The sequence below is a fragment of the Gadus morhua genome, chromosome 21 (genome assembly GCF_902167405.1).
Source record: "Gadus morhua chromosome 21, gadMor3.0, whole genome shotgun sequence".
NCBI classification, from domain to species: Eukaryota; Metazoa; Chordata; class Actinopteri; order Gadiformes; family Gadidae; genus Gadus; species Gadus morhua.
In genome coordinates, this window is record NC_044068.1 from 18,599,940 (window position 1) to 18,616,081 (window position 16,142).

The following is a 16,142-nucleotide window of genomic DNA, read 5'->3' on the forward strand; positions in this document are numbered from 1 at the left end:
AACACTGGGGGAATCGTTTTTATCATGCAAATAGATTAGGTTTTGGTTTCACATTTTGGCACTTGGGACCATTGAGAGAGTGAAATGAAAGCTTTGCTTTCCCAATGCGACTCTGTTGGCCTCAGCCATCAGGCAAACCTATGGTTGAACCCAGTATGGGAGGGCAAAACCCCACCACAGTGCCTTTGACTGCTGAACTAATGAAATAATGAGCTCACAGAATAAAGAGCTCTGACTTCCTGTTGTGCAGTGATTATGACACCTTCCTGCCAACAGAGAGACTTGGGAATGGGAAGTTCCTTTTGGTTTAGATAATTGATGAGATGATGGTGTAGCTATGAATCTCCATGCATATTTAAGTGGTGTTCGGTGCAGGTCCGCACACAGTTGATCTGGAGTTATTCTACCGTAGCCAAACAAGATGTAAATGCCTTCGAAGCGAAAACTATCGAAGAATAATCCTCATGAACAAAATGCATTTAGCTGCTATAGGCAATGAATCTCAGTCAACCATTGAGTTAATTTATAATTGTGTCTTCCTTTGAGTCAAGTGTATTTTCTGTAGAAGTCAGAATCCAACGTTGGTTGTGATACAGTATGTAATAGGTCCATACAGCAGTTTGGCCTGAATAGAAAAGTGATACTCTGAGTGTATAAATGAGAAGATGCTTGTTTTCCAAAGGGGGAAACACCAGGTCCAGGAAGCAAAACACAATCCTAATCACAGTGTTCGTGTCATTAAAAAAATGGGTTATTATCCCAGAGGTATCACGGAGGAAGTAATGAGTAAACTCACCTTGCTGAACATCAGATCGTATGTTTGATCAGACTGGGTATTTGAGTCTCCAGGAGCAGAAACGTGGCACAGTTTGAACCAGTCATTTTCCTGCCCAATGTTATCTGGTCCACGCCCACCACGGACTCTGAGAAAATGTATTAATTACTAAGAGAATAGTTCATATTAAAAACTACATGAAGTAAATTACAATAAATACAAAACCAAAAAATGAAGGCTGGTTAAGCCAAACTGAAAACAAAAAGATCATTGGTTTACCGGTCAGGCCCAGAAATAAAAGCCATTAATGAATAAAACCAGAGTTTAAATTAGCCTGTAGCTCAGGGAAGCCCCGCCTCCATGCATGCCGGGACCCTACAGACGACTGACCTCCCTTCCTGTCCCTCAGTGAACTACGACATGTCGAGCGCCAAGGAGCTGATCCTGCTGGCCTGCTCCCAGGAGGACCAGCAGCGCTGGGTGGGCCGCCTCCTCAAGCGCGTCCCCCGCCGGCACCCCTCCAGCGCCGGCGCCCCGCCCAGCCACCCGGCCGCCGCCGAGCCCTCCGCACGCTCCTCCCCCATGCTCTCCCCCCGGGGCTCCCCCCGGGGCTCCCCCCGCCTCTCACCCCACCGCAGCGCCATCCGGCTGCAGAGCAGGACGCAGCCGGTGGCGCCGGCAGCCAGGAAGCCCAGGTGAGCCCCGCTGGTCAGGAGGAGGGGGCTCTGATCCGTCGGAGATGGTTTCTTTATTCGTTAACACAATGTGGTGCTGCACCGAGCCGCTGTTCTCTGGGTTAAGTAGCGTAGTGAAGCCCGCTGTGATTCACCCACCGGCTTATTAAACCACTGACAGCATTAATGCATAACACCCGCCCGGTGCATTAAGAGATGCTGGTTGGATGTGGTTATCCTAATGGGGTTTTGAATGGGCTTTAACGTTGGAGGCATCTCAGGAGAGGCTGTCATCGTGACCATCAGCAGCACTCTGCAGTAGGCGCAAGGTACAGGCCAAGGGCTGGACATGATCACAGCCGTGCTGATGTTCAGTGAAACAGCAAGTGTGGTGTTAGCTTTATACAATAGTTGAACACCCGCCATTTGTTAGTTAGGAGTAAGAACTGCAGAGGTTAAGGATTTGTTTGTTTATCTTATCATTTAGCTGGCTCGGCCAACACAAATAGTTCCGCCACTGGACTGTTGCCCGGCAACACCTAAACACTTTTCTACACACTTGCTTTCTACTTTGTGTTGTGTCAACATTACCGCAGGCCAGCCACTGTGTATCATGTACATTCTACTGTACGTTTCCATCTATTGTGCCACCAAAGTGTTGACACTAGAGGCGCTTCAGTGTGTGGTGCTGATTATGATCCTTAATGTCACTGTTATCAGAAACACCTGTGCCTGTGCTGTCACACTCACTCAACACTCATGGAATGCCTCCAGTCCGATCAAATCCCTTGGACGAAACTCGCTGTTATATTTAAGTGTCTGCCTTTATAACCCGTTGACTGCATAACGTAGGTGGAATTAAAAACGATTTTAGAAAATGCTTCTCCAGGGAAACCTGCCAAAACCCCCTGGTCTGAGAAGACTTTGGTTTGTGGAGCCTCACTTCCCTTAACTCACTGTAACCCCCCCCCTCCCTCCTCTTAGCTCTGGGCCCACCATGCTCCGCATTATTTTCCACTGACCACCACCATCCACCCAAACCCCCTACCCCCCTGGCCCTCACCATCCCTGTGCCCGTCTTGCTAGGATGCTGCGTAAGTAGTAGTGAAGCCTGACCCTCTGCTTGCTTGATTGTGGCCCTCGATGCCCCAGACCTCCTCCTACGTGGGCTGTTTTTTGAACTCATTATTTTTGTTTAGACAAACTCACCTCGAGGTGGGGGGGCAACAAGATTGAATCGCATGGCTTCTTCACAACGGGCTTGGCCTGAAAGCAACTCTCTACCGCCACCTGGCGACAGGGGCATGTATTGAGCCTGCTCCACCTGGGATGGGGGCATGTACTGAGCCTGTCTCCACCTGGGACGGGGGCATGTAATGAGCCTGTCTCCACCTGGGTCGGGGGCATGTATTTAACGGGGGCTGAGGCCGTGCTGGAGGTCCTGAAGGCTGTCCTCCGCTGTTCCAGGTTGCTAGAGTTCGGCCTGGGGGACTGGAGCTGGTCGCTGGATGAGGTGGATAGTGATGAGGATGATAGGTTCTTCTGAGGAAGGGCCGGATAAACAGAGGAAAGAGGGGGTAAATGATGACGCATGGGTTTGAGGTGTCGTCCACGTAGCTAGCTGCATGACCTGTTTGCGTTCAGTGTGCATTTCGAGTTTGCATTTTGTCCTATGTTTGTTGTGGTATGTAGATGTATTTTAGTTGCTGAAATACAATTTTCTGTAGGCTTAAGATTTCTGAAAGACCTCGAACCACATGGTTAACCACAGAACAGAAGAACATAAGAGCTGGAAAATCCTCAACCTTTCCCTCCAGTTCCTTAGCTCCCTGGTGGACGCGTGGCCGTGCGAAGCCCCTGGCCTCTCTCTTGCCTAGCAAACAGGTTGCTGATGAGATGCATGATGGCACTAGATGGATTCTGATGACTCATGCTCTGTAATTGGCTTTTTTTTATGTGGTTATTTTGGACATCAGTGCATTGCACACAATTCAAGTAATAACTCTTTTGCGGTTCACTAAACGGGTAATGTTCCAGTGAGCTCTAGAAAAGACTTTGTTTCCTTTGTTGGTTGATTTTGAGCTCCGTCTGCAATAGAATAAAGCTGTCCTTTTTCCTCCTGATGTGGATTTTTGTGTGTGCATCTTGTGCCTACTGATTTTCGCCTGTCTGTGCGTGTGCGTGCGTGTGTGTGTGTGTGTGTGTGTGTGTTTTGGTTTCTCACTTTCTGTTTTTCTTTCCTTTCTCCACAGTTAACCCTGGGCAGAACGAGGATGTTTGGATGATTTTAATTTTATTGTACTTTGATTCTACATTTGAGCATATTCTGTGACGTTAATCAAATCTATGTGGTCCAGTGTATATAGACTGCAAACTGCAACCGACTTATCTACCATCAGATACTGGATCGTCCTGGAATCTTTTTGTGAAAAAGAATAAAGAACATTGGCCGTCTGTTGTGTAATACAGATGGAGGGATGCCAGGAAGAAACCATATAGACAATGAGAACCAAAGAACAAATACATAGAGGCCTTATTCTACAACCTGTGTGTGTGTGTGTGTGTGTGTGTGTGTGTGTGTGTGTGTGTGTGTGTGTGTGTGTGTGTGTGTGTGTGTGTGTGTGTGTGTGTGTGTGTGTGTGTGTGTGTGTGTGTGTGTGTGTCAAACAGTGTCTGTTTATTAATAATAACCCAGAGAATTGTAATTAATTTTCTCTTTATGACATGGATACCAAATCTAACTGCACATATTATATATGTCTCACCTGTAAATGATTGATATTCTTAAGAAAGGGGATAGCATTGCATTATAATCAGTCTTGTCATATGGATGTATTCTAAAAAGGACTCATGTTTATTATAATATAGCACACATTATAAAACAATGTGAAGAAACAACAAAAACATTGTAGGAATTCAGATATCTATTTCTCCATCTTCAAAAATAAATGGTTACACAAATAGTTAATATCTGGAAATAAGTTGTTTGGTTGTTCATTATTTCCATCAGTTAATTTCAATGTCGGGAATGTCAACATGCATAAAATAATATATAAAAACACCACTGCATTCTAGACACTAAAGATGTGTTTTGCAAATCCTAATGGTACCTGAAGCTAGGTCAAACGTGGAGCGTGTTTCGGGGCCATGTCGCTGGATTGTTGGGGGATGCTTGAGGTCTCTGTCTCAATTGGTCCATATGGTGGATTCCATAGCGTCTCCCTCTCCGTTTGGGCCCATTCTGTCTGACCCAACGTAATGCCTTCACAACAGAGGCGTCTTAATATATTGTTCAACAAATGTTTATTGTGTGGGCTAACTGCTTCTATTTTTGTTTTGTTCAATGTTGCTTTTGAAACTCCTCTCCCCTAGCCCTGTTAGCTTGTTATTAAACCCTTATAATGCCCTAATGGTGTAATTTGAAACCAAGTCTTCAGTCATTATGTCAGAGGCGGAGGCACGGGCGGGCCTAGGCCCGCCTACTTGTCAGTCTTGCCCGTCCAGCTCAAGAATCTGTCAAATCGTGAAATCCTCCATCCCATGTCTTGAGACCGCCGTGTGCCTCCCCACTGAATTCACGTCCCCATGCTGCCTCCACAAGAGCTGTTAATTATTTTATGTCGAGGCCATCTGCATTGCAATTGTGGGCTGAGAAATAATTGACCTGTCGATTAGTCAGAATTTCTCAGCCCACAATTGAGATGCAGATGGCCTGGGCCCGCCTACTTGTCTGGCTTTGCCCGCCCTTTTTTTTTTCCTCAGCAATTTGAACATTTATGGTTACGCCACTGCGTGTAGTTGTAGAAACAGCCGCTCAGGACCGACTCCTTTAGCCCCAGACCCCACCAGAGGTCGCTAGACTGCGGCCCTCTGCTGCGGCAGACGGAGCCCGGACACAACGTCCGCGACGATGAGTAACGGAGACCCAGGGGGCTGCATCATCCCTGCAGTATATCAATAAAATGTATAAATATCAGAAAAAATGACACCGACATGTTGAAAATAATGTACTTGTACCTGAAGTGTTAATCTTAACTGCACACAAAAAGTGTTTAAAAATGTTATCTATATATCGCCTATGAAATCGTTTGATATTCGTGTAGCAATTAATAGTATATAGAAGTCTATAGTTTAAGTATTACCAGTACAGCTTTTAAAGGTGGACTATTACCCATTTGGTATTGAATTCTGCTACTGACGCAAGACTTTCCTTTCTCTATTGCTTCATTAAACTTAAATTACAACGAGGCATGGGGATGGGTTTTCTCTGCTTCAGAATAGAGAAAAGGGAGCAGCACGCAAGGTGTTAATCCTCCACAGGCTGTACTGTATGTTAGGCAGCATAAGGCCTCTCCCACCGTTAGTGAATACTTGCATTGTAGAAAGAACAGCCTTCCTCGACAGATTAGGAGTTCTAAGTAACATTAAACAGACAGATTGACAGATACTCTGAGGGTTATTGTGTTTTGGCAGCTCAAAGGAGAAGAGAAAAGGTGTAGGGCCTATGTTAAGATATCATAAAAAATGCTGTTAAACAGATTTTATGTGCTACTTAATAAATGCAAAGTGGTCAAGTATGATGTTTATGATGCTATACCTGGTACGCACAAAACCACACTTGTGTGTTGTATTATATAATAAAAGATGGAACACAGATGATAAATATTATTTGCTAGAAACTTCTAAAAAGCATAGTGAAAAATAAAGTAAATATTTGTAACTGAAAAATAGTTGGCAAGTATTTGGTATTTTCACCTATTTTTGTCACATATTTCTAAAAAACAACTAATGAATGATTCAAATCCAACACAATCATGCCTAAATGGTGGGAGGGCAAATTGAGAAGAAAGGTTTCCACCATATCGAATTGGTGAAAATCAGGGTTATTGGAGGCCTATCAGTCAATTGTCTCTCTTGTAGCAGAGCTTCCATTAAGAAGACCCTTTCCTTACACACTGACAATGATCTGCCATTTAAAGGGAATGCCAAGCTCCCAGACAGCTAGCCTTGATAATGAACTGAGCGCACAGACTTGGTTAATAACCCGTCATATGTATACTGTCTTCTATGGATCGTTGAGAAGGAGTCACTAAAATAATCTATATGTTCACTGTGGAAGTCATAAATACTAATCTCCATCTAAGGTGTTGATGGAGATCAACATGAATATACATTGAATTCATGGAAACATAAAAATAATCTGCATACGTCAATTGCATCAGTTCAAGGAAGTTCAAGATGTTAAAGATACATTTCTGAATTGAAATGTAAGCTACTTTTGATGAATTTGAGTATGATTTGATTGCAACATATAAATCTGTAATAACATAAATTCTTCTTAAGGCAATGCTCTTTTAATACTGTAAATACAAACACAAGGTTTTTTGGGTTCCTTGCATCATTATCCATTCACATTGACGATAGTTGAGATGTTCTTCATTACAGGCAGGTCGCTGTATAATGTCCTGCATTTCCTCTGAACAGATTGTCCAGAGGAGGTCCATCTGCGCATTGCATGGGTACAAGCAGTTAGCGAGCATCGCCAAGATAAATCTTTTAAATCAGCCTAAAGCAAATTGGCAGTCATTCATTATGGAGTGCCTCATGGCCTCTAGCGTGTGCCAACCGCTCTCTAAATCACATTTCATACTACTGGTCATTTCCAAGCCTAGTTATGATGTTACTTGGAGATATATTTGTCATGGGGGGCAGTGGCGCAGGAGGTAGAGCGGGTTGACTGGTAACAGGAGGTTGCTAGTTCAATGATCCCCGGCTCCTCCTAGCTGAGTGTCGAGGTGTGAGTGCCCTGAGCCAGACGCCTAACCCTGGCTGCTCCTGACGACCTGGCTGTCGCACTGCTTGGTTGACTCCGCTGTCGGTGTGTGAATGAGTGGTTGTAAGTTCTTAGGAGGAAAGCGTCAGCAATATCCCCTACATTTAAATTTGTAAATGTAAGATGTCAATATGCGTCTTCATCCAATGACCCAATATTGCACATCTATTGATACTATTGTTTCACAGAGAGGTAAGTGAACGATCGGAGAAGCCAAATAGCACGGTAGAAGCAGACCTCCTGTCTGTGGCCTCTGGGACTTCATATGAAATGAGACTGTCCTGCCCAGCATGTTCTAACTGTACAGTGAACACACTGTAACTCTACGTACTGAACCCCTCTACAGTGAACACTCTGTAACTACATACTGTAACTCTACATACTGAACCCCTCTACAGTGAACACACTGTAACTCTACGCACTGAACCCCTCTACAGTGAACACACTTTAACTCTACATACTGAACCCCTCTACAGTGAACACACTGTAACTCTACATACTGAACCCCTCAACAGTGAACAAACTAACTCTACGTACTGAACCCCTCTACAGTGAACACACTGTAACTCTACATACTGAACCCCTCTACAGTGAACACTTTGTAACTCTACGTACTGAACCCCTCTACAGTGAACACACTGTAACTCTACATCCTGAACCCCACTACAGTGAACACTCTGTAACTACATACTGTAACTCTACATACTGAACCCCTCTACAGTAAACACTGTAACTCTACGCACTGAACCCCTCTACAGTGAACACACTGTAACTCTACATACTGAACCCCTCTACAGTGAACACACTGTAACTCTACATACTGAACCCCTCTACAGTGAACACACTAACTCCTCGTACTGAACCCCTCTACAGTGAACACACTGTAACTCTACATACTGAACCCCTCTACAGTGAACACACTGTAACTCTACGTACTGAACCCCTCTACAGTGAACACTTTGTAACTCTACATACTGGACCCCTCTACAGTGAACACTCTGTAACTCTACGTACTGAACCCCTCTACAGTGAACACTGTAACTCTACGTACTGAACCCCTCTACAGTGAACACTCTATAACTCTACACACTGAACCCCTCTACAGTGAACACACTGTAACTATACATACTGAACCCCTCTACAGTGAATACATGTAACTCCACGTACTGAAACCCTCTACAGTGAACACACTAACTACATACTGAACCCCTCTACAGTGAACACACTAACTCTATGTACTGAACCCCTCTACAGTGAACACACTGTAACTCTACATACTGAACCCCTCTACAGTGAACACACTGTAACTCTACATACTGAACCCCTCTACAGTGAACACACTGTAACTCTACATGCTGTAATTTTATAGGGACCTGTCAATAAGTTATTCTTGGATTATTTTATATGGGAAGGAAGAATAATGACGACAGAATAATGTGTATTGTATAATCTTAATGGTTTTAACAAATGAACTACAGTTGGAGCAGTGTATGGAATAGTTTGCTTTAAGCAAAATGTAAACAAATAGAAACACCCAAAAGAGTGTAAATCAATAATAAACACAATAATGAACCAGTGTGTGTGTATTTTATCAATCAAATGCTCAGTATAACACAACAATTAAATTACTTGGACATTGTAGCAACAACTGCATAGTTGGCATAGAACAAAATATTTACCCATTTTAATATGAGTAATCCAGCAGGGTAAAGAAAACGGCCCAGAAATGTCCCAACACGGTAAGACATAAATAACCTAATTCATAAGTCACTGGTAAGCCTTAAGTTAATGATGGACGAATCATTAACAAGACATTCATTCACATTCAAATTACTTATAAACTACTTATGACTGATCATTATTATAAAGTGTAACCAAAAACACTAACAGCAATTCCAGAGACTGAGGACGGGGAATATCAACGCGGGAGTAAGGGTATTAACTCTAGAACTAAAGTGTAGGAGTGCCTGTGAGTAAGAGCATCACTGTGATCACTGATATTAAGGAGGCTGGTTGAGAAGCCTGCTGCCTGGGGGGACATACTGTTTGTGAGGTTGCTAGTCGGTGGACGACCGCCCCAGTAACATCTAACCGATGGCAGCAACGTCCCCATGCTTTCCTACAGGCTACTGCTGAACGGGCCATGACTAGAGTCAGGGCCCACTCAAACAGTACTCACTACACCAAAGGCGTCACAGATAGGAGGTCCAAACTAGGCCGCTGGGACCATGCAGGGGGCACACACATGAAGGCTCTACTGTCTGGGGATACATGTCTCCTCTTGAGAACTCGCCAAATCCCGCGGGAACACGTCCACTCACATGGACAGGAAAGAGGTCCGAGAAGTGTGCTTGTGATATAGCTTCTGGATTTAAGGACACCTCTCTTATGAACGGTGAACAATGTTGAACATTTCTACTGACACCAATGTTCCAAGCACCGCTTACAGCCTGTGTTTCTCCAGGTTAGGACTTGTTGCTCTGTGTGTGTGTGTTTGTGTGTATATGTGTGCGTGTTTATGTGTGTGTGTGTTTGTGTGTGTGTGTGTGTGTGTGTGTGTGTGTGTGTGTGTGTGTGTGTGTGCGTGTGTGCGTGTGTGTGTGTGTGTGTGTGTGTGTGTGTGTGTGTGTGTGTGTGTGTGTGTGTTTGTGTGTGTGTGTGTGTTGTATCACTGAAACCCATGGAATGTCTGTGTGTGTGTGTGTGTGTGTGTGTGTGTGTGTGTGTGTGTGTGTGTGTGTGTGTGTGTGTGTGTGTGTGTGTGTGTGTGTGTGTGTTTGTATTGATAGACGTGTTGTGTGTTTATACTGACAAAAACCTTTACTCCAAAAATGTAAAGGTCATTATCTACTTACTTATTCATTATTTATTTATATTATCAGGAGAGCCAGTTTAGAGAATAAAATACATTCTTCAAAAGTGATCTGACACGATACAACAACACAACAAGTCACATTAAGCCTCCACAGACAACAGGTAACACATCTTCGTAGAAACAAATGTATCAGATTCACCGAGATATCCCAGGTAAATCCATGCTAAAACAAGTACAGGCCGTAATCTGACTCAAGGCCCTGGATGAAAGAAACATGAAACAAGTCCCTTCATTCTGAAGTCAGTCTGAAGCTGGTTCCACGTCGAAGGCACAAAACAGCTGAAGGCTTTTTTTCCATTGCTCTATTGGTACATACAAATATATAGAAAGGGAAAGTCGTGCAGGAACGGCCACCAGAGTCCCTCCTACAGAGAGAGGCAGATCAATACGTTATTGATGTGATCAGGCCAAGAACACTGTTAGAAATACTAATGTTTAAGAGGCCAAAGCTGCGCCGGGCTAGTGGGGGCCACCAGGCGGTCACATGTAAAGTGCAGTGATGTGTCAGAGTGTGTGCATTAGTGATGAACCTTAGTGCACCGTAATACACCGCGTCCACCATCCCATAATGCAGCACATGCACATGAGGGTAAAACGGCAACGTATTCGAGGAGCAGCATATAAGTAACGTTATCAGGCGTTACACTTATTTAAAAATAAGTCCTAACTTCACTGTCTTGATCAGATTTGAATGTGTTCATTAAAGACTTCAATAAGGAGACAAAGATATGTGTAGCCTTTTCCACCTTTTCACTCTCCTATCCCTCTGACAATACCTAAGGGCCCTTTTCTGGCTCTGGAGAAAAGAATGAGCTTGTTTGTGTTTGAATTAAAGACAAGCTTTAAACTGCATAAACGGTGTGGTGCAACATCAAAATGTTCGAAGGCTGAGAAAAAAACATAAACAATGCAGTGCATAATAATATGCATCTGCATAAAAGTGAGAATTAGCCTACAGAATATTGTTTCCAAGATGATTAATCTAAATCTAATAAAGACTAGGTCCTGGGCGATTAATGAACTTTGACCATTGGGTTCTACCAGACAAGTCATTTAAGAACCAGCCAACCGGACAATATCTAATGACCTCTGCTTCAAAATAAGACGATCAACCATGTCGAAAGCTCCACAAGGCTTGACGGAGTGAAGCTGAGTCAAGTGACTTATGTATTACCTTCATTCCTGAAGAGAGACTGAAAAGAAGAAAGGATATCCTGAAGATGAAGGAATTCCTAAAGCCTCCGACTAATCATAGATCCTAGTCCTTTGGCAAGAGGAGGCCGTTTTGAAAAAGGAATCAACGTGCTTGCAGAAAACCATTGAACCCTTCAGTATGATCATACAGCAACAGTGTCATTAATGCCACAATCAGGGAGTTCATGAGTGTTGCTATTCCCAGACATAGACTTCACTGTTCTCCTCAATAACAACCAGAATGTTAAACCACAATAATTACAAAACGTAATCATCTATTCAAACTTTGGCTGTATTGACATGCAGGAACCGTGTAAACCTTTACTCTTTCACCCTCTTTTTGTCTCTCAAACATCAAAATCAATCCAAAGTACAAAACTGTACAAACAAGGGACAAACCAACTGTCTGTTCCTTATAAATGTGACCATTTCCCCTAAATTGGAGAGTAGAACTCACAAACAACCATTTATTTTAAACTTTGGATAAACGTTGTGCAAAACACTGATTAAAGAAATCGTACATTTCCATTGTGACTCAAATCCCAGTTGCGTCACCATGCTTTGGAACTGTACGTCCTCAGCTGTTGGCTGTACCATGGCTGGTACTGATTAACTGAGTCAATAGGGACTATATCTGACCGACAGGTACCCCTAATAACCCAGTCTTTTGGAAATGGGGACTGATGGAGCCGATATGACGCGCTGTTTGACTGATGTACCTTTATTTTCAGACAGTAAGTAATTCAAATATGTACATATATTTAAGATGTATTCCTTAATTATCTTTATTAAAAAACACATTTTTAATGCTGTTCGAATACCTATTTTCACTGACAAAATGTATTTAATCAGTGTATTGTTAAATCCATGTCAGACCTTATGACTCTAAAATCCTGGGGGTGAGGTCTAGTATTTGAATCCATTTGATTCGTCGGCTGCCCTCCCCTCCCCTGCAGCGATGGCTCCCCGGCTGCTGCTGGTGTTGCTGTGCTCCACCCTCCTCGGCCCCGGGGCCACAGGGGCCTGTCCGGCGCTCTGCCAGTGCTACCCCCGGCGGGCCGAGGTGGTCTGTTCCGGGGTCCCCCTGACGGAGTTCCCCTCCGAGGGTCTCCCCGCCAACACCACCATGCTCACCGTCCAATACTCCAACATCACCGCCATCTCCGAGCTGCAGCTCAGCGCCACGCCTCTGCTGGAGGGCCTCCACCTGTACGGCAACCAGCTGAGGAGCCTGTCCCCGGACGTCCTGCGCGGCGTCCCCCTCCTGCACACCCTGGACCTCACCGGCAACCGGCTGGCCGACCTGCCTGCCGGCGTCTTCGGCCACGCCGCGCTCACCACCCTGGTCCTCAAGAACAACCTGATGGAGGCGGCCGAGGCCGAGTGGTTCCCGGACCACAGCAGCCTCACCTGGCTGGACCTGTCCGGGAACCGCCTGACCGGCCTCCCCGCCACCCTGCTCCACAAGCTGCCGCATCTCGAGAGCCTGGACCTCTCTCACAACCGCCTGGAGAAGATCCAGGCCAAGTCCCTGGACACGCTGGTCAAACTAGAGAGGTTGAACCTGCAGGGGAACAAACTGGTCCGCCTGGAGCCGGCACTGTTCCACCACACGTCCAACATCACCAACCTGTACCTCACCAACAACCGGCTGGAGACGCTTCCCCCGAGCCTGTTCCAGGGCCTCGGCCACCTCAAGGTCCTGGGTCTGGAGGAGAACCAGCTGGGGCACCTTCCTCCGGGGCTGCTGGATCAGCTGTCCTCCCTGGACGAGGAGGGCTTGGACCTGACGGCCAACCCCTGGAGCTGTGACCAGAAGGTAGAGTACCTGTGGAGATGGCTTCAGAAGAACAAGGGGAAGGCTTTCCTGGCAGACACCGTGCGCTGCGCCGCGCCGCTGCCTCTCGCCGGCCGCGCGCTGCTATCCTTGACGGAGAGCGAACTGAACCTTGAGTCCTAACTCATCCGTGGCTTGATATCGACGCGTGTACTTTCTCTTACCATTGATTTTTTTTGCTTTCATGAACACAATTCTTCCTTTTTTACCAAACTAATAAAATGGTTATTCCGCTGTTCCGCGGCACAACACATTTCAAAGATAAGAGGAAGTCTATCATGATTATTCAAATAAATATAAATAATTAGATCATTCAATTTAATCACATAGCTCAATATAGCACAGTCAACATATATATGTGGACAAGAGTTTACATGTATTCTTGTGGCTAAATGGACCAACGTTGGGTTGTTAAATAAATAAAGATTGCAAGGCAAAATTATCTCTGGTTTGAAAGAGCTGCTCCATTGGCTTGGCTTTGTTTATCTTTTGCAACATTTTCTGCCCACGCAACACCGGGCCTCAAAAGCAAGCAGGACTAGCAACAAAACAACAGAAGGCACCGAGCAAGAGAATCAAGCAACAAATCTGACGCAAATATGGGGTAAGTCATGTATGATTATTTTGTCTGATGCACTACGAATAAAGGACTTTCATCAGGATTAAATTAGTGATAAGAATCAAATCATTGTGTAGATTTTGGAACATTTAATAATTAACATTTAATAGTTAATCATTCATGAGTCATCTATTCATTCAGCCTGACACACAATTACAACAAATCCACTCTGTTATACTGAAATATCTCAATGAGTTCCTCAGTCCAACACTATCAACATGTCCCCAGTGTCAATCCTGCTCTGTTTGTGTCCACACAGCGGTCCAAAGGTCCTCCTCCACTTCTTCCTGGTGCTTGCCGTGCTTAAACATTACGGCTGCCATCTTGGCGGTCTGGGGCCCCCCTCCTGTCCGGCTCAGTGTGAATGCAGCCCCTCCACCTGGAGCACCGGGGTGTCCTGTAACCAGGGTAACCTCTCTCAATTCCCCGTAGACGGACTGCCCAGCAGCACCACCAGAATGTCCATCCAGTCCACCAACCTCAGTGCCATCACCGCTGAGGACCTGCGCGCCGCCCCGGGCCTGGTCTACCTCCAGCTGTACCACAGCAACCTGGAGACGCTGCCAGCTCACCTCCTCCAGGGCCTCCCTCACCTGACCACGCTGGACCTCACAGGGAACCGGCTCGCCTACCTGCAGCCCAACACCCTTCACCACGCCCCGCTCCGCAACGTCATCCTCAAGAACAACCTGATCCAAGCGGCCCATCCCGACTGGTTTCCCCCCAACAGCAGCGTGACCTTCTTGGACCTCTCAGGCAACCGCCTGACGGAGGTCAATTCATCCCTTTTTCGGAACCTGCCCGCCCTGAGGAACCTGGACCTCAGCGATAACAATCTACGAGGACTGGGGGCGGACGCGCTGAGGCCTCTGCACCGACTGGTGTCGCTCAACCTCGTCGGTAATAAAATAAGCAGCCTCACGGCCACCACTTTTGCCAGCACCCCTCAACTCACGCGACTGTACCTCCAGCAGAACCTGTTGCAGGAGCTCGACCCAGATCTGTTCCAGAGCCTCCAACAGCTGGAGCTCCTGTTGCTCGATCAGAACCGCCTGCAGAGCCTTCCCTTCGGTCTGCTGGGGAACTTGTCTTCCCCTGAGGAGAAGTGGGGAAGGCTGGTGAAGGTGTTCCTCACGGGGAACCCCTGGGTGTGTGATGAGGGCCTAGAGTACCTGTGGAGGTGGGTCACCACCTTCCCCCAGAAGGTGGGCTTTGCGTCGGACATGCAGTGCGCTTTCCCCAAGGCTTTGGAGAATAGAACAATCGTGTCTATCAAAGAGGAAGAGCTGGGGCTTGGCATGAATGTTACTCATAATCTCTGAAGTCTAACCAATTCGGTTTTTCATGTAATTACTTAAATGTGAATTGAAGTATTATTTGGTGCCCAATAGTGATGGCCAAGCAGTATTTCCCCTGTTGTTTCTTACTGGATAGACGGAATGATAACGCATTACATAGTGTTGCTTTGTTCTTGCCCTATAGCGTTTTAATGAGGCTGCCCTGTTTTGATGATGCTGTGGGAGTTTGTGTGTGGGCAGTAAAGAGCTGAACCTTTCCCTGCTGAAGTCACTTGTGCACGTTTACATCACTATCATGGTGTCTGTTGCTCGGTCGCTACGCTACGCTCTCCCTTTCTCATTGACGTAGTCTGGGTCTACTGTGCTCCAGCAGCCTCTGCGCTCAAAAAGCCTTGCTCACTTTGAGTGCAACATATATATATATCATATATGGACGACTGTTATAAATATGTAAAACACCTGATTCAGTGCCTGTTACTTAATTAAACCCTGTTGCTCCTCAGTGAGCAACGCTACTCTTGTGGACGTTTCTTTTGAGGCTCTCGGGAGGGTTCGATCATCATCTCAGGTTAAATGATGGAATAATGCACTGATGACAGCATTAGTAGAGGATTTATTTAATTCCTTATGTAAATAAATAATACATTGATATCTTAATGTAAAAGAATGGGCTTTATCCAGCTATATCATGTGAGCAAGGTAGGCTACATTACCTACACTTGAATGAACGCATTGAGGAACAGCGTATTTAATTTAAATGCATTTATGTTCTCAACATACTGCCATACAACTAGACCATATGCCTTTGGCAAAGTATGATTAAAAAAATGGAAAGAAATTACAACAAATGTAGCTCCACGTGGAACTGACAGGTGTGATGTTTGTCTGCATGAGATTTGTGGCATTATTGACCTCGATATTGAGTTTAAATAAATCATACCTCTAACAAACTGTTGTCTCCCCTTTTTCACTGCAGTGGAAGCATATTGTAAGGCCAGAAACGTCATAAATCATAAATCTGGAGATGGAGGCATGGC

At 45.3% G+C, this 16,142-nt stretch overlaps 2 protein-coding genes across 7 annotated transcripts in view; both read left to right on the forward strand.

Moving 5' to 3' along the window:
• The window catches only part of LOC115534124 (rho-associated protein kinase 2), a 38,630-nt gene extending 32,604 nt beyond the window's left edge, over positions 1 to 6,026 (forward strand). For 2 of the 6 annotated variants that reach the window (XM_030344807.1, XM_030344810.1), the window contains 2 exons: positions 1,185 to 1,470; positions 2,917 to 3,572. In XM_030344807.1, coding sequence (XP_030200667.1) covers positions 1,185 to 1,470; positions 2,917 to 2,995 — 365 coding nt within the window. In that variant the 3' untranslated portion in view covers positions 2,996 to 3,572. Of the gene's footprint in view, positions 1 to 1,184; positions 1,471 to 2,433; positions 2,544 to 2,916; positions 3,573 to 3,701 lie in introns of those variants that run through there. The other 4 variants (XR_003974287.1, XR_003974288.1, XM_030344808.1 and 1 more) reach the window with 4 other exon arrangements.
• A 5,899-nt stretch (positions 6,027 to 11,925) lies between these two features.
• Positions 11,926 to 15,627, forward strand: LOC115534887 (insulin-like growth factor-binding protein complex acid labile subunit). Its single transcript, XM_030346168.1, has 4 exons — positions 11,926 to 12,085; positions 12,308 to 13,307; positions 13,614 to 13,792; positions 14,240 to 15,627. Exons 1-4 carry the CDS (start codon positions 12,025 to 12,027, stop codon positions 15,127 to 15,129), a joined length of 2,130 nt encoding a protein of 709 aa, XP_030202028.1. The 5' UTR covers positions 11,926 to 12,024; the 3' UTR covers positions 15,130 to 15,627.
• Positions 15,628 to 16,142: the final 515 nt, after the last annotated feature.